Source organism: Lethenteron reissneri, chromosome 20 (assembly GCF_015708825.2).
Source record: "Lethenteron reissneri isolate LAM-NWPU_2019-01 chromosome 20, ASM1570882v1, whole genome shotgun sequence".
NCBI lineage: Eukaryota > Metazoa > Chordata > Hyperoartia > Petromyzontiformes > Petromyzontidae > Lethenteron > Lethenteron reissneri.
The window spans coordinates 5,076,049-5,095,806 of NC_083798.1; the positions used below are offsets into that span (position 1 = coordinate 5,076,049).

A 19,758-nucleotide genomic window follows, 5' to 3' on the forward strand; every position below is an offset into this window, starting at 1 on the left:
CCGAAACGTCGTGATTTTTATTTTATTTTACTTTTATTGATTTTAATGTTTTACCTACGTGACTTTACCGAAAAAACCTAAGAATATGAATCCTTGCAGTCACGAAAGCTTCAAATCTAGAATGTTACTACGGCTTCACCAGGCTCACCTCTCATCAGCCATTTTCCATATCCGGTACTGCTGATGATGGGGCCTACTTGTTGAAGTGGCTGTCTTTTTGTTGTGCAGCTGTGCCCTCTCTCCCCCTTCTCAAGCTATCACATTGTGGAAATGTTTAAAATGTGTGTTTGATTTCACAGAGAAAACATGCCGCTGAAAGCTTTACATTCAAAGATATGCGCACCTAAACATAGATGTCAAGAGTGTGATTAATACATCTGTAGCATTTCTCATAACACGACAAAAAAATCAACCATGTGCTTCCTAATGGTGTTTAAACATCAGATTAATTGCTTGTTCAAGGACAGATGCACAACACCTGGATCCATTTGAGAGTAAATCAAGATAGAATCAGCTTTAAGAGCAATTCATTATGTGATTGTTAAACACTTTTTATACCCTTTAGTTATTTTTTATTGTCTAACAATGCTGTAGTTTATTAGTAAGTGAATGTCAAAGTTTGAAAAAAGATAAACACATTTGAGAAATGTAGATAATGAGAATGTAGTTGCAGGCAGATTCAATTGCAATTGGTTTAAGAGCTGCTAAAGACATTACAGACCATGCAACATAATTTACAAGAGCATACCATACAATAACAAAACATTATTACACAATAAAGGTATCCCAATTGTCACTTGCAAAATAAAGAATTATCCCAGTGGTCTCTCACCTGCTTAAATTAAGGATACTGAGAAGATTCCTTTTTCTGGCTAGTTGAACAATTATCTTGTTCTTGTTTGTAAGTTCACGAAGGTAAAATGTATTGTTTACTGCAGCTAATTGTTCGGCCACATGATGGCCCTTTGTGATCATCGGTGCCCACGAGCACCAATCTCACGTAAATATGTCCTTCCACAATGTAGAACACTTAACAAAAAATGCTCTCCCTTCCCTCCAAACAATCATTGCATTGACATGCGACACACACACAGCAGTATTGTGAATATGTGTTGCTCCCTCTATGTATCTTGGTGATATCTGTCTGCTAATATGTCTGTCTATAGTTTTCTGGTTAGATTTTATGTCGCTATTTCATTATACCTGATGATGATTGCTTGTGTTGCAATCGAAACGTCGTATGCTATTATTTAATTTAATTTATTATTTTATCTTTAGACGTGACTTAACCGAAAGAACCAAATAATCATTTACTGCAGTCACGAAAGTAATAAAATTAAGTATGAATAAGACGTTGTTGTTGTTAAAATAGCTACGTGTCAGTCTGAAACTGTATCCAGCAATTATAAACCAGAGAGGAACACAACGAGAACCCTCAAGGGAGAATGCAGAAATATTTTGTACTTTCCTTCACCACCTGTGATAGCATAATGACCAAAAGAGGGGGCATACACACCCAGCTACGATGACCCTGTCATAATATCATTCGAAATGAGCAAATCTAGAGGGTGACTTGCCACTTACACAAATTGTGAACATTTCACGTCTCCTATGATTAGGACAAGGTGATTGATTTTCACACAGCTAAGTTCCTGTCGAGGGTGAAAAGCTTACAGTTGAAACATGTGAAACATTGTTATAACGATTTGAAGTTTTCGTGACTGTAGGAATCCATACTCTCTGGTTCTTTCTGTAAAGTCACGTAGGTATAAAATAAAATAAATCACGACGTTTCGGGTGCAACACAAGCGTCGGTCATCAGGCTATCCCACCTGATGACTTTCCCACCTGATGACGGACGCTTGTGTTGTGCCCGAAACGTGATTTATTTTATTTCATACCTACGCGACTTTACCGAAAGAACCAAAGAGTATGGTTATAACGTTCATCAAATTAACTTACTCTTAACATTTACAAATTTGGTAAAAATCTCAGGAAATTTTACTCCACAAATATTAAATCTTAACATCACGGTGCAAGTCACTATGTGGGTCCATTCAATTTCTCAGAATGTGTTCCTAAAAGCCAAGACAAACAAATTATTGTGTTTTCTTTATCCAGTAGCGTTGACAAGTTGGAAACAGATGATAACCAATGTGACGAATAACATACAAAGTATGCTGTCATCACTTGTTGTTGTCACCTCTTCTTGTAATATTTATTGTCATTTCAGGTTAACGTATTTTAATTATAAAGTATTCAAATGTAGGATTCCCACACAAACATCGTAACAAGATTTCACGGTATACTGTTTCTCACTTTCAATTGCAACTGAAAGCTCAATGCCAAACTGTGTGAGGTATTTACATCACATTTACCGAATTGACTACTGTACCAAAATGACTGCCTCTGTGCGCGCAGAATTTCGTTTTGAAGTACGGCATTTAAAAAAATCTAAGTGCATGCAATGTAAGGTATTGACAATGAATGCCTTTCAATATTCAGCAAATGGAGATGTAGATGGAACACCATTGTGGAGAATTGGCATACCCACATCCCATATGGCATGTGAATATGGAAGCTTGCTTCTATTTATCTCTTTTACAGCCATCTTCAATTTGACTCACATGTGAACAGGGATATATGGTGGTGATGTAAATCTGTAACATCAAAAGCATATCCGTGCTAAAACCAGTAACAAAGCGAAAGTGTTGACAATAAAAAGAGCAATATCTATTAGTTTATTTTTTCTTTGTTAAATATGCCTAGTAAAACATACATATGTGGTGGGGGTATTCCCACCTCTTCTAACACACCTTGGCAAGCGTGGAAGAGTAGAGAATATACTCTACAATGCACACATTTCAGAGGGGGCCCACTTTTGCCATGATAAGACATCATCAATTTAAAGCTTTCGTGACTGCAGAGATTCATCTTCTTGGTTCTTTCGGTAAAGTTACGTAGAAGGGAAATAATAAAATAATAAAAATAAAACATAATAAAATAATTCTCACGACGTTTCGGCCACAACGTTTGTCGGAAAGACCTGTTCTTCACCTGAGGACGGCTGCTTGCGTTGTGGCCGAAACGTCGTGAGAATTATTTTATTATGTTTTATTTTTATTATTTTATTATTTCCCTTCTACGTGACATTAACCGAAAGAACGAAGAAGGAGACATCATCAGTGTGAGGGCCGCCACACATTTGGCACCATTGGGGGTTTGACAGCAGCACGATAGTGATGATGATGGGGGTGTTGTCACGTGGTGTCTATTGTCGGGGGCCGCACGTCAGTGGCCCATGGGCCTTGCAGTGAAGAACACTGCTCTAAGCTCTCTGTAGTGGGAGCTCTTTTGCCACCAGTGGCGTGAGCAAGACATTCCAAGGCTCCAGCTCAGAGGTCGCAAACGGGTTTTGTTTCCTTACCCGTACCCGGCCGCACCAGGGTCGCAAATGGGTTACCCGTATACGGGTACCCGTTCCCTACCCGTACCCTACCCGAAATGAGTGACAAACAGTGACTCACCAGTGACTCACGGCCTACCTGTACCCGGCCGCACCAGGGTCGCAAACGGGCCGGGTACGGGTAGCCGGGTATCGGGTAGAGTACGGGTATCAGGTACCCGATTGCGACCTCTGCTCCAGCTTCAACTTAATGTATACATAAATATGTTTAAAGCATGTTGGTTCAGGAATGTATTTCCCCTGCCTATGATGCAACGTCCTGGCAAACCTTGACTCTCAGGCGACGCACACACACACTCACACGCACTTACCGCTTCGCAGTATTTGAGGTCGACAGACTTGCTGTCGCTCCGCACGCAGTCCAGCATGCGAGTGCGGCTGCCCTGTCCACACACGGCGCGCTCACTCAGTTGGCAGGTGCTCCACTCTGCAGGCCACCAATGGGCAAAAAGACACGCCGCGCAACGCTGTCATAATGTGTCCACGGGAGAGCAATGTGGGTGTGTGTGCACGAAGTTGAATTCGTAGGCTATTCAGTTTCAAAGACAATGCATATATTATCAGAGCATGTTTGTTTGCACGTTCACCACAAGCACGTGTGGTTAATGTAGACTTGATTCCTTGGCAAACAGTATCTGGGTGTTTGAACATCTTAACTCCTGTTTTATTGCCAGGAAGGGTAAAGCCTATTCTTCTTTTTCATACTTGAATGCGTATATTTGCGTGACTGCCGCGATACTTTCGGACGAGTACACTATTCGTGAAAATATCAATAACAGTTGTTGCCTTCGTTCATCTAGAAAAACAAATATATTGGCCAACAAACGTATATCGTAGGTGCATACCCATGGCCGTACCGCTCTTACAATTATCTTGGAACCTGATGTAATTGATTGCGAAGAAATCAAAAAGGTATTTTTAGTCCAGCTCTCTGTTTGCTCTTGCATATGTTGGTGCATACCACAATAGTAAAAATGAAACTGCAGTACAAATATAATTTCTACCCTGTATTTTTCTTACAATAATATTACTTGGACTTGTATCGTCTACATGCTACATTTTGCATCAAAGTAATATTGCATAACACTCAATCCACTGAGCGGTAACCCCATAAGTTTGGACAAGTTTTTTCCAGAACGGAAGTTATAAAACGCAGCAGTGTATTCAAGTTGTGTGCTGATGCTGCCTTAAAAGTGTCAACGAGTTTCATGATGCAACGATGGAATTTTGTAACATTCTAGAAAACAGCGTAGAACATGATGAACTGAATTTTAAACTGTCATGAAAATCATTCAAATTTGATTTCATGCCTCAAGGGAGCATGATTACATGTCAGTACATGTACTCCGATCTGCTCCAAATCGGATTGTAAAAAGGTGCATCCGTCGTAATGGACCGTTCCACATGACAAATGACATACTGCTCCAGTATGATGATTTTCTACCTCATGTCACCATGTCTGGAACAAATGTCACTGCTGTCTTAGGCCATGAGGGCACTTGTCCAAACTTCCACAGCTCTAACCTTTGTTCGCCTGATATTAATGAGCCTCCTTAGCTCAAGGTAGGAATGCACTGGTTTAAATTTTACTTTTTTGACCATAATGAGCAAGATTCTGTCCACGGGGGGGGGGGGGGGGGGGTACGATGAAATCAGCTCATGTGCAGATGCGAGGTGGCTTTGATATATCACAGGATTGCGAGAATGTATGTATGTTTAACTTCATTTACACCATACATAGCCAACCATGCTAATCGAATGTGTGGAAATGGTGGTGGCTTGGAAATGTCTTTATCCAGCAGTGGAATGAACATGGCCATTGATGATGATGATAAAATGTCTCGTGCAGATGATTCTTCATTGACGTATGATTCTTGTAGCTCTTAAGAACTGATGTTAGAAGAAAGTAGCCTCAAACGAAATAGTAATTTTTCATTTAAAAAAACGTGTTTAATTAGTGCTATTAAAATTATACCATAAGCGCAAAAAGCATTAGCTAATTCTTGTGCATGTCACCATTATTACATTTCCCAATGCCAGTGGCGTTAGATGGGCAACTGTCAACGGATGCAGCAGGAATTGTGGTCTGCACCGCTCTTGTTAAGGCTGTAAGTGGTCAGTGATGAGCATGATGGGCGCCATGATGGCGTGATGTTAACTACGTCGCCTGGTATACAGGAGGTCGTGGGTTCGATCCCGAACCTGACGCTTGTATATTTGGAGTGAGCATGTCTCTCTCCCTATGTTCGTGTGAAATTTTCTTTGGTCCTCCAGTCATTCCCTTCAGATGTAGAATCAACATGCGTTGAGAGTATTTGGCCGCTATACATTTCTTCGTGACAAGCCACTTCGTTGAGCTATCATTTGTGGCCAGGTCGCTTCTGAATTAAGAGAGCTATGCAGCCCAGTGGGTCTTCGTACCTGGTCAAATATAAAATTCGATAATAGTTCATAGTTTATTACCAGTGAGGTTATAGCGGTAGTGAAAGCAGTTTTGGTTGAGCACGCAGTGTTCGGACTCTGTGTCCTCGGGGCAAGTTTCGCCGTCGGCCGGCATGCGCTGGATGAATCGCGAGCGAATCCGCACCGTCTCCACGTCGCACGGCTGCAATCGAGAGGACACAAACCCATTCAGGTGGAAAAACACGCGCGTGCACACAACACACCACTCCGGCTCGATTTTAACATCAATGTTTTCAAAGTCACATGACCGAGTCGACTTACGTTACAATACCTCGGTGCAGAGCCGGCCCAGCCACTAAGCGACCATTGCAATTGCAAAGGGCCCCGTGGCTAGCAGAGGACCCCCTAGAGTCACTGCTAGCTAGTGGGTGAAAAAAAGCATTCATCAAAGGGGCCTCCAACCAAATTTTGCTTAGGGCCCCCAAAGGTCTAGGGCCGGCTCTGCCTTGGTGATCTCGTCGAGGAGCACAAACTGTCATGCAAACTCCGGTCATCGTCAGAGCGGCTGCAGTTTTTTGGCTATAACCGTCGAGCAAAGACGGTCACCGCATCGTGCGCTTTCGAATGCGCTTCTGCTGCCGTCCGGAACGCTCTTCCTTCCGATATGAGGAACCCACTGGAGCTATGCACTTGTCAATCTATTTTGAAAACTCACGTCTTTAGAACTCCTTTTTGTGTTTAGTTTGTCGTTCTTCCCCCGCACGTCCGATTAGCACGGATGGCTAGGTCCGATGCTAAATAATTTTGTATGTATGACATGCATACATATAAAGTGCTATTTTATTTAACATTGTTGTATATTTGTACGGTATTTGTATTAATTTAATCCATAACGCGGATATTCTGCTATGATTGTTTAATTTTTCCTTGCCAAATCTGTATACAGTATTTATTTTGGTCATTTTGGTGACCCAGCGCACCCTTGCAAATTAGATTATTCTGGTCTCTTCAGTTCTCAATTGGTTTAATAAAATACCCTCACTTTTACCTGCCGTCAGGAGCAATGTAACACTTGGGAGACATGCATGATTTAAACACATACACATGCATTTTAGAATATGCATACATTTACAGGACAAAAATTATGATATTCGTATGGCCACATGCGGAACCTAAATGCGCATAAGGATACAAATAATGTACAAGCAAGAAGTCTGTCTCCCAATGTGTAAATAAGAACAACATTTATTTTTCAGCCATACAGGGGAGACGGAACTTCCTGTCCACGTGGGTATTCCTTACCCATGATCTTCTACTGCAACGCACAACACACGTACACGTGGATATGCCGTCTTCAAACATTTTAATAGTATTGAAAATGTCCATATTTATGATCAACATTTTTCCTCTTTCCACAATTATCATCTGGTGACAGTTTAGAACTTTGAATGCAAAATAATAATAATAAAAAATAGTCTTGCAGAGACTCACTAAATTTAATATAAAAATTACTTTCCTTCAGAATAGTTGGACTTCTGGAGAAAGTTTTGATAGAAAATCTCCATTAACAATGACATACTTTATTGCTGCTCACTGATTAGAATCAAATGGGGGGAAAAGTTATATCTATCAATAAAGTTTGAATAGAAGCTGCAGGAAATGAGAAATTTCAAATATAAAATGCAATCCATAACAAGTCAGCATGACAGGTTTTGCCCTTCTCCGCTGACTCATCCCACAAAGTGATGGCTGATGGCATCTCACTCTAATGCGAAGAATCCTGCCGTAAAGTCACCCTCTTTCCATGCCGTACATTTTTAACGTCCGGGAAATGGGCAGCATTCATCCGAGTTAAGCAGGGCTCTTAATTGAAACCTCGCACACACCTCCACGCTCCATTGTTGACGTGAGAGGTTAGCATTGCGATTTTAAGTAGATTAAGGAGGGAACACGCCTGCGATGAGGTGAACCACGGAGATGGAGCAACGAAATCAGCTCACGTGAAGGAGCTGAGTCGATTGTTGAGTCACGAAAATCGTGAAAGATTGTGACAATGTTGGGAGGCCTTCGCCCAACAGAGGATAGTTCATAATTTAGTAATTTATATTTTAATACTGAAGGGATGGTTTTTTTTTACTGAGCGTGTAAGGTATATTTTAGTGTAAGACTGGTCTTCAAATGAAAGACTGTCTAGGAATATAAACAAATTCCATTTGCTTGAAAAAAAACATTTTGGAAGAAAAATATCCATAAACGGTACATGCTGGTTTACAGCCAATAAAACTATTTAAAAAATAGTTTTTAAATTATATATATTTTTTATAGAGAATGGCAAATACAGTAATTGAAATTCCAAATGGGAGTTAAAGTTCAATTTGGGGAGGAGGGAAACAAGTAATAGTGAAGAAAATTATGCATAAATGCTAATTTTCGCAATTAGAAAAGACATTACATTAAACTTCTGGACATTATACTTTGGCAATGGACAGGGTTTAAATGTCCACAGAGATTTGTTCCAGAGCATAAACTTTAACAAGAAAGTGTTTCAATGGTCGTCAAAAAAAATATAGAATCTCACTTGATGTCAGGATTCAAAGTTTAAAACGTATTTTTATGGTTTTATATTTTATTGACAATCCCAATAAAGGCATTATCAACAATGGCGTTTGCGGTTATAATTAACATACACTGATACTCTACGGCAGGGGTCGGCAACCAAAATAACAAGAAGAGCCATTTCTTTCCAATTCGGTACAAAATTCAGTATTTCAAGAGCCGCAATGCATCTGAGTACATACGTACTCATCGTCAAGAAGCAGCCCGTAAAGAGCCGCATGCGGCTCCGGAGCCGTAGGTTGCCGACCCCTGCTCTACGGGAACACACTATTCATTAGTTTCAACTCAACAGAGAAAAATAGCCTGTATTGCACATATGCAGTGATATAATTAACATAAACGTACATAGGTGTTCAGAAATTATAATTTACGTTTAGTTGTGGAAATAAGGACTACTAAAACGGAGCTAATTTTGCCTATGGCTGCTTGGTGAGCTTAGAATAATATTCACTTCAAGAGGGCGAATACAGTAGATTTTCATTCTTTGTGTCTTAGGGGCCGTCCATAAATGACATCACGCGATTTTGGACGATTTTTGACCCCCCCCCCCCTTCGTCATACGGCGTCACGAAAAGTCAGACCCCCCTCAAATATGGCGTCACAAAGCTCTGCCCCCCCCCCCCCAAAAAAATATATAAAACATGCTTCAAATCGCTTTAAACTATTGTCATTGTAGTGCGTATTTAATGTGGTGCTGCACTCTGATGTTGTAGGAGAAAACATTTATTAAAAAGTATATTTAATGAAGTAGAACGTGTTGTCTATATTTATTTAAAGTTGCGCATTTTGATGTGACGTCACATTTCTCAACCCCCCCCCCCCCCCCCATCGTCATACATCGTCACAAATGTCTGACCCCCCCCCAAGTGCGTGACGTCATTTATGGACGGCCCCTTAGGGCTTCCAGAAGAGGATTTGGGAATAAAATACATAACTCGAAACCGCTGAAGAAAAAAGTAAAAAAGTGATAATGCAAAAGGACTGTGAACATAGGTTAAAAGTTTTCGACAATTATCAGCCTCTGTAAGTTTAACTGGTAAAACAGCATTGGTGAATACAAAGTGTAGGTGCACTGCTTTTCAGTTTACATAATTTAATCAATAGCGTTCAGTGGTATTGTATATCATTAAATGTCCTCAATATTGGGGTCCAAATAAATTTCCATGAATGCAAATGAAAGGCGATGCAAGTGAGAAACTCCATTTCCCTACATTCTTGTGTGATTCGCTATGTTTAAATATGCTCTCTTGATGTAATATATGCATGCATGCACACACACATGCACAGGTGGAGAATATAATACGCGTTTATGCACGTGGAAATGTCGTTTAAAGGGGGTCACAATTCAAGCTTCAGTTCAATATTCACTGTGTAATAGATTTAAAACATGTGATGGAGCATTATCACGTGATACTATAAAAATATGAACTACTCTATATATTCAAATGCAAGGATGAGAACTTAAAATATATGAATTGCTTCCAACATGTATTTATAAAAAAAATGTCATTGAAATAGAACAATCAAACATAGAACAATTGTTATGTTAAATAAATAAAGTTATAATAATAATAATAATAAATAAAACAATTCCAATAAGAAAGCCATAGGACTTTTAAAATCGCAGCCTTTGCGATTTGCTAATCGTATTATTTTAAATTGCGATTTCGATTTGAAATCCATTAATCGTTCAGCCCCAGCTGCTGGCATCAATCTGTCAGTTCCACACAAATTGGCTCAAGTGGTGAGCATTTCTACTGCTACAAATACTGACAGATGGTTCGGCGTTTTCCACAACTGCCAACAACAATCGACCGTTGAAACAACAAAACCAATTGATATATTGGTTCAACTCATCAAATACCGAATTGTCACATGATGTACATATAATTTTCACAAATACGTACATACATACTTCAGATTGCCGGTGTGTGTACAGGCAAAAGACACGAGGTTGGGGGGTTAATGACATCATTGACGTCATTGCTTATTGTCGCCACATTTGGCGTGCACTGCGGTGAGCGTCCCACGTTTCAGTATTAGTCATGTTCCGTATATATACATTAACTCATCAACTTTTTCTCAGCACTGTGTTCAGTGTATCGAAGAGGTCGACTACAAAGAAGCGTAACTTGCAAAACTATAAAGCGAACGGTGCCTTTGTGTGCCTATTCTAGTATGTAATATGTCCACAATTAGTGGCAAAACATATTAAGCTATTCTTTGCAGATCTGAAATTGCACACAAACGATTAAAGGGTAGTTCAACAGTGTCCATGATTTTTCATTACCAGTAATTCCCCTATCAGTGATTATTAATTATACAGCTGCCTTAAAATGCATCCCTGTGCGTACAAAATAGGAGCAAAGTAGACATTACCAATTAATCACAGGCATATCTATGAGGTCTATAGGGTGTTTAAAAACTATGGACCCGATTTGAAATTGCTAAATCTCTGCAACCACGAACCGCCCATGAATGAAACTCTTACCACTTGAAAGGGTGGGGCATAGAGATGGCGGGGCATAGAGAAGGCGGGGCATAGAGTTTAAAATGATTACCACTAGATGCCTCTCACAGCGCACAAACAGCCCCTAGCCTCAGTCATTCGCAAGATACACTGCTTCAACGTTGGATAGGTCGCACGGGACCCCAAGACTTGGCGCTACACTCTTGGCCCCCAAGATCCCCCAGACATCACATTTTCTTGTGGGAATACGTCAAAGACCGTGTTTTTTGTGCCACCATTAGCGACTCATCTAGATAACCTCAAAAACAGAATCACGGCAACGGTGACTTCAGTGGAAGAAGACACTTTGAGAGGCGTTTGGGACAAATTCAACTATCGTCTCGATGTTGTCCGTACAACAGGTGGAGGGCACATGGAGCATTTATAAAATGGTTAGTAAAAGTTGATAACTCATTAAAACGTGTGTAACTTTTTGTGTAATTGTAATACATTGCCATCGTGAAATATACTGCTTTGAAATTGGGTCCGTCTCTTTTAAACACCCTGCATTGTTCATTTGTTGTGTACGCAGATATTGTCGTCTCCTCGGCGACAAACGAAAACATTTCTAAAATCACATTTTGTTATAAGACTAGAACCGTTCATGCATGGACCAAAAAAACATCTCAGTTGAATATCATTACAGTACAAGAATCACAACATTTTAAGTGAAATTGTTATTGACTATATTCTCACTCGAGCATTGCCACAGAATTTGTCCATGTTTAATACATCATCGAAGCAGATATGAAAACACATAGATTTCATTCAGCATAGCTGCTCACAAATTCGCATCAAATCCTGTTTTCAATAATAAAGGTGCACTCTCTGCTTGTATTGAAATCTGAATGGACATGTACAGAGTCCGAATCAAGAGTGTTCCTTCAAACATTGTCAAAACAACATCACGTATTGGCTATTCATTTTTCCAGAGTTGATGCCTGCAGGAAAAATGTTGAAGTTAGATTGAGGTGATTGACTGTGTCTGTGGATTGACGTGATTGACAGGGTCTGGTTACCTGTGGATTGAGGTGATTGACAGGGTCAGGTTACCTATGGATTGAGGTGATTGACGGTGTCTGTGGATTGAGGTGATTGACAGGGTCTGGTTACCTGTAGATTGAGGTGATTGACGGTGTCTGATAACCTGTGGATTGAGGTGATTGACAGGGTCAGGTTGCCTATGGATTGAGGTGATTGACAGGGTCTGGTTACCTGTGGATTGAGGTGATTCACGGTGTCTGTGGATTGAGGTGATTGACAGGGTCAGGTTACCTGTGGATTGAGGTGATTGACAGGGTCAGGTTACCTGTGGATTGAGGTGATTGACAGGGTCAGGTTACCTGTGGATTTAGGTGATTGACAGGGTCTGGTTACCTGTTGATTGAGGTGATTGACAGGGTCAGGTTACCTGTGGATTGAGGTGATTGACGGTGTCTGATAACCTGTGGATTGAGGTGATTGACAGGGTCTGGTTACCTGTGGATTGAGGTGATTGACAGGTTCTGGTTACCTGTGGATTGAGGTGATTGACAGGTTCTGGTTACCTGTGGATTGAGGTGATTGACGGTGTCTGGTTACCTGTGGATTGAGGTGATTGACAGGTTCTGGTTACCTGTGGATTGAGGTGATTGACAGGGTCTGGTTACCTGTGGATTGAGGTGATTGACAGGGTCAGGTTACCTGTGGATTGAGGTGATTGACAGGGTCAGGTTACCTGTGGATTGAGGTGATTGACGGTATCTGGTTACCTGTGGGCACTTGGTCCAGGGTCCCCAATCCGACATGACGCACTCATTGGGGCAAGGCAGCCGACACTGCCGCACCCCGTCCAGCCGCACGTCCGTGTCGCAAAGAGGGTCGTCTACAGTGTCTCCAGGCCCCTCCACTGTGTTCACGACACACCTGAGAACAAAAGTATGTTTTTTTTAATAAAATGTAGGTTTAAAACTAATCGAAGACAACATTCAGACGCTGTCTTCTCGACAGACCTGTTTCTTCACCTGAGACGGCTGCTTGCTTTGTGGCCGAAACGTCGTGAGAATTATTTTATTATGTTTTATTATTTTATTACTTCCCTTCTACGTGACTTTACCGAAAGAACCAAGAAGATGAATCCCTGCAGTCATGAAAGCTTTAAATCGAAATTTATACAAACAGAAGTCATGAGTCTTAAAAAAACAGTTTTATCTTCCGGATCTCGTCAACGAGCATCAACTCCATGCGAACTCCGGTCATCCTCGCAGTACCGGGTTCTGGCTGGCCATTGAACAAAGATGGTCACTGCATCGCGTGCTTTCAGATGTGGTTCGGCGGTCGTCTGGAACACTCTTCCTTCCGAAATTAAGAAGCCACTGGAGCTATGCACTTTAAAGTCTAGATTGAAAACGAATTTCTTTAGAACAGTTGTTTATGTTTAGTTTGTTGTCCTTCCCCTGTAACTCCGATTAGCATGGTTAGCTACGTACGGTGTGAAAGAAGTTCAACATACATACATTCAGAAGCCACAAGTCTCATGTGTGTGTTTGCACGTTTGTCGTGCAGCGGTTAGAACGCTGCGCTACGAACTCAGTGACCCCAGTTTAATTCTTGCTCACAACGAATAATAGCGGTGATTATTTTAACCGGCCCTGGGCCTTCCCTAGGTATAATCAGCGTCAATTGAGTGCCTGATGCAATGTGTAAACATCAGCATTGGGAAGACAAAGGTATTCGGGTGTGGAGCTGGCCCTCCACCTGACCGTATGCCATTCTGGTCTTCATAGGAGCTCACTAACAGCACTTACAACAAACGTCCGTTCAGGCTATACAGGGGTCTTTGTTTTAGTCTTGTGTTTACACAGATGGTGGAAGTCGCCTTCCAAGTGACATCAGGAAGCAGAGGCGTTGTCAGTCATAACAATTAGCAGAATTTAAGGCAGCTATCAAATTAAACCAGTTGGCAAAGTTAGAAGAACATGTGGTGCATCTGCCAGCTACCCTTGTGTGTTAACCAATAACACCTGTATCCATATGAAGACCTACAATTAATGTTGTGAACCTATTCGGGCATCAGAACCATGATGACATAATTGCCACTTAGTGGTCAATGAAAGATGTTGTATTATGAATACATTTATCTATGGACTTATGCACATCTGCATGGGTATGTGCAAGCAAATGTAATTTTCCTCGATAAATGCTTGAATATGCCAGCTCAGATCAACTGATGAATTTTGTGGAATCATAGGTCAGATCAGCTTTGTTCAGAATTGGATTTTCAATATGATTCAGGGCAAGTGATCACAATATTAAAACCCCTGAATAGCGTACTAACAGTTTCTACATATAGATAAATGCAACAAAATGTTTGCCAATAGCAGAATAAAAGGAGTTCCCATGAGGGACCGAAATTGGTGATACTATTAATTGTGTGTTTTATCTTTTTGTTTACTGCCAGGCACGATGCCTTTTGGCCACACAATCACCAAATATAGTGTGTTGTGGGCTTGGAAAATATAAATAGCTGCTGTTATGTAGCAACAATAAAAAATCTGTCTTTTTGGAGATTTGTGGTACACTTCACAAGATTGGACCATTGTGTTCCCACAATATGGTCACATTAACCTGACCTTCAATGTTTAAATTAGCTACCAAAGGGCTCCACGCTTTAAAAGACTTATTTATTGCTAGTGGCAGAATGACTGTGGGTAATTTCTATATTAAAATGTATTGCAAAAAAGAACAGCAGCCATACAGCAATATCTTCACGTCACTGTTGATTCAGATAAGCAATATTGCAATGAAAATTCTCATAAAATGTCAAGTGTTCATCGGCAATGACACAGCAGAAGAGCAAACTTTTATCTCTCCAAGCTAATCAATACCACCTACCATCGTTGAAGATATATCCTTCCGGTAACACGATAGTTATATAACAAGCAGTATTTATGTATTTCACTTTTATTAGCTGTTCTTTCGGATTTTTTGTTATTGTACTACCTGTGAAATGGTGGACTTCACCTGTAAACTTGTATTATTGTCTACTGCACATGAATAAAAAATACCCAGTGTTTCGTGGACTTTTTCATGTCAGCAAGCAGAAGGGAAAACAAGGTAAACATTCTGGCCGAATGATATCGCTCCAAAAATGCATTACTATGGGAACTGATATGGCTGCACCGAAACCTTGAGCAGAGGTGAATGCTTAAACCTGAGCGGCTTATGTCGCCGATAACGGCAAGACAGAATTAGATTCAATATCTGTTCACTCGGTGTGTGGAGAAGCATATGGTGTTTTTATATATATATAAAACGTGTCAGTAAAACAAGAAAATGTTAACATATGTCACATTGAAAATGTGCAAATGATACGTGCCCCATTAGTGAGAGAGTAAACACATCTTCCGACCTGCATAGACAACAGTAAATATTTTGCCTGTTGAAAAGATATTTCTATAAGTATACATTTTTCAAATTATAAGCATAATGTGATTAATGCCTTTCAAAGAGAGCATCTGCTAATGCAATGTGAATATCTCATAGGAGAGCAATATGCATGTGTGGCTTGTGACAATATCAAATTAACCATTGGCAATAATGTCCCGTTTCATGATTAAATTCCAGTAGGCTTTCTTCGTATATAATGTTGATTGAACATGTCTGCGTATTGCGTGAGTGTGCGTTTGATTCTTTTTTTTGTATCCTTTTCACATGTGGTAAGCAGACCATGACTGCCAAACAACACCACTGTGAGAGGTAGAAAGCACTCGTATAGGCAATTGTGAGCACATGCCTAATTAAACGCAAATTACAAAATTTAACAAGCCCTGTATTATTTTTGGTTCGGTAACAATGGGAATAAACATCATGCTTCACTCTATAGCAAGGATCTATTTCCTCTGTGGAGTTTTCTCTGATCTGCTAGGGTCACATATAAATAAAAAAACTGCCATCTTCAATTGCGTTATACTATTAAATGTCTACTAACATTTACTCAAATGTCTAGAGGTATCCCAGTCAGTCTACATATGACAACAGAAGAGTATATATGAATCACAAAACCCCTTTAAAATGTTTTTACCCAATACATGTTAAATTAAATAATATATATCTCTTTAAACAATCGAAACAGGTTGATATTTTTTACAGAGGCTTTTCATAATCAATATAAATATTTAATACATTTATTACAAAATGATAATGATAATTTGGGGACGACTGGTAAAGCTTAAAATAAGATGTACACCTGGAAAGAGAAAGAAACATAAATGTCTAAGCTATTTATTTTTAAATGCCATTTGCTGGCGAGGCACCTGATTTCAATCACATGGATCCAAGTGTTGCTTGATGTTTTAAAGACGGAGAAATCAATGCTTTCGTTAATGCCTAAATCGGTCTGTGCTCATGCCATTTGCGAGCTAACTCGGCCTTTATCTTTCAAGGCACATAAAATCCCTCATCCATTACTTGAGGACTTGCTGTCTTAAAATGATCGACCAGAAAGCAGAAGTCCACAAAGAGTTGCAATCCATACAGCTAAGTTACTGTGCTATAGGAAAACATTAACCAATGAGGCATAGTTTATTTAACAAATGTCGAACTTAAATCCAGACATTCACAATTTGGTAATTTTCGAATTTTGAAATAATATATTTAATACTGAACAAATAACGTGGTTCCCAAGTTAAAAGGGAGATATTGCACAGCACAAAATGCAAAGTATGCAGAGTGAATGGAATTTTATCAATAAAACTTTCATAATTGATGAGGCGCTTCATTAAAATACTGCTTAAGCTGAAATAATTATACTTCCAATGTAGATTTAAATTCTGGCAAACTAAACATAAAAGCAGCTGTGGGACAATTTAGTCATTTTCTTCAAAGGCAATGTCATTCATTCCCAGTTGAAGAAATATCAAGACTGGCTTGAAGCTGTAAAGGTAAAAATGGTTCCACTTTGCAACATATGTGAGAATATACGTGGAGATCACCTAATTTTGCATCCTTTTAAATAAATGAAAATTCGGATTTGCATCGTACCTTTCAACTCTTAAATATTGAGTCAGAAAATTAGTTTAAAAACAAATGTAATCGCTGTAGGCAAACAGGAAATTGCACACAGTTACAAAGTATTATAAATTAATATCTACATCTTTATATGTTACCTTATTTAACCTAGTAACTGAAATGTATTCTGTCCTGACATCTCTTAGTTATTTGTGGACTTTAGCGATGTCCTTATTGTCTTTATTTGACAGCGTAATGCACTAAAAAGGAGTACTTTCTTTCCTTTAAATATTAATTGTGCATGTATAAACATTAACAAAATGTGTTTGCCCTGGTGATCATTTACGAGAGGTGGTGATAATCCGGCATGTTCATTGGTCAATATAACTCCAACATTTAAAATAATTCAACATTGTACTAAAACACTGTAATAAATATATTATATCTGTATGCTAATTCACCCTCGAAGTAGTTTCTCCAGTGACCATAATGCTATAAAAAATATCAATACCCCGTTTATAATACTTTTAATTATACAAACAACCGTTGTTCGTCAATGAGTGGAGGTGACGTCACCACGGCTATTGTTCCAGGCGAGGTGTACCTTGAAGCTTGTTCACTGGAGGTCAGCACCACCTGTGCTGCCCAGTGTGCCAACTTGCTCTGCATATTAGCCACCTGGTGCGCCACATGTTGTGAGCGTCGCTACCCCCGACATAAATTGTTGCTGGAGGGCAACTTGCCTCCAACTTTCCAGTAGCATCTTTCAAGAACCTCCTCCATGGAGGCCGATCTTGACACCGCTGGTACTAGTCATCAGCAAGTACAATCAGCTCGACGTCCTTCTGTACCACATCAATACATCTCTTCTCCTGCCCATGCCGCACCCATTTAGCCCCATCAATCTGGCACGCGGTAACTTCGCATGCGGCTACATGACTCGGCAAACGCAGCCTAGCCTACCGGAGAAGCTCTCTGATGGGACTGTGTCTAAATCGTTCAAGGATATGCGAGCTCCTCACACAATCCAGCCTGTATGTACATTGAACTTCTTTCGCACTATTCGTAGCCAACCATGCTTATCGGAGGTGCGGGGGAGTTCTAAAAAAAAAAAATCTAGATTTAATAGTGACTTCCAAATATAAGAAGAAAAAGCGTTCCAGACGGCTAGCCAAAAGCCACTGCGAAGATGACCGGAGTGGGATGGACCATAGGCAGCCCACCCTGAATGTTACAACCTAGTACAGATATGCGTTTAAATAATGGGCAGCAATTACCAGATCATATGTATACATAACATAATTAACCAATAGGGAGCCATCCCTTAAACACACCCAGGCATTGAGCTTCCTATTGTATCTGTACCAGATGGGAATTCCAGTGGCACATCCCTGGAAAGCTTCTTGAACTATGTGGTAAAAAAAAAATGTTAAATAGTGCAGGGGCCACAGGACCATCCCTGTTACACCCCCAGGGGAAGAGAAAATGACTCTGACTCCAGGCCATGCCGCTTTACCCAGGCCTGCACACAATTATGAAGGTCCGTAATGATTGGGAGTAGAGGTTCAGGGATTCTGAAAGCACAAATAATAACCCAGAGCCCTCGCCTATTCATGGTATCATAGGCCTTGGCAGGGTCAATAAAACAGAGATTTAGGTCCTGTTGAAATGCTTGTGCCCTTTTTTCATGGGGACCACCAAGGCATCCTTCTAATCCTGCAGAACTATCCTGCAGATCAAGATGTTTGTAATGATGTGAAATAAAGGAAGTCTGCACACAAACAACCAACCATCCTTCCTCAGGAGCAGTGGAAACTCGTGACATTTCCACTAGGTGGGGCTTTTGTGAGTGACTTCTAAAACTATGGCGTTCTAATTAATAAAAAACCTCGTAATGTTATTGCCCTTCTCGTGAAAGTGATATAACTGTCTTATCTACCAATGCTGTTCCCATGACCCTACAAAACCACTTTGAGACTACCAAAAGCCTAGAGCGTGTAGGCTGTGGACCTTCCTATGTTTGTGCCACCTCGCGTTGTGACATTGTCACTACAGCCATGGCCGCCTTTTCCCATCTCCCTGAATGGGTCTCAAACGGCGTGGCTACAAAGCTGCTAGCTAATTGCATTGAGATTAGTGTGTGCGAGGGGCTGTGGAAATACTCAACATTGTACATGTACAAAGATAAAGATTCCCCGTAGAGCCTTGACAAACTGTATGAGCAAGTGCTGTTATCGAGCACCAATGAAGGCCAGAACGGTACACGAGGGGGTGGGTGGCCAGCACCACGCCCCACCGCCTATGTCTCCCCAGCGGCGATGTTTACACACCGCACCAGGTATTTATTTGAGGCCGAGCCGACCTCAGGGAGGCCCAGGACTTGTTCAGATAATCGTCACTGGTGTTGGCCGTGAGCAGGAATCGAACCCGGATCGCCAGGTTCGTAGCGCAGCGCGCTATCCGCTACACTACCGCTCCCTACACAGATACACAAGCAACAATTAAAAAAAAAAATCCTTCAGCTCAAACCATGACCAATATTTCATTGTGCTTTATTTTTTTCCTGCCAGTGGGAATAGCAAACCCATCCAAGTGGAAATTGTTATTTTACTTCAAATGTGAACGCAAATCCAAACACAACAAAAAATACTTCATATTGGCTGAACTAAGCCTACTTATTAATATGTACTATAAACTGGTAATTGTAAAAAAATTCAGCCTACAATTTTTTATCTCAAGAAGTATTTTTAAATATGTATACTATGCAAGAGCACAT

General features: G+C 40.4%; 1 protein-coding gene across 1 annotated transcript in view; it reads right to left on the reverse strand.

Moving 5' to 3' along the window:
* THSD7A (thrombospondin type 1 domain containing 7A) overlaps positions 1–19,758 on the reverse strand; it is a 329,681-nt gene that overhangs the window by 37,285 nt on the left and 272,638 nt on the right. Inside the window, 3 exon segments of the mRNA XM_061554639.1 lie at positions 3,778–3,893; positions 5,930–6,071; positions 12,746–12,899. Coding sequence (XP_061410623.1) covers positions 3,778–3,893; positions 5,930–6,071; positions 12,746–12,899 — 412 coding nt within the window.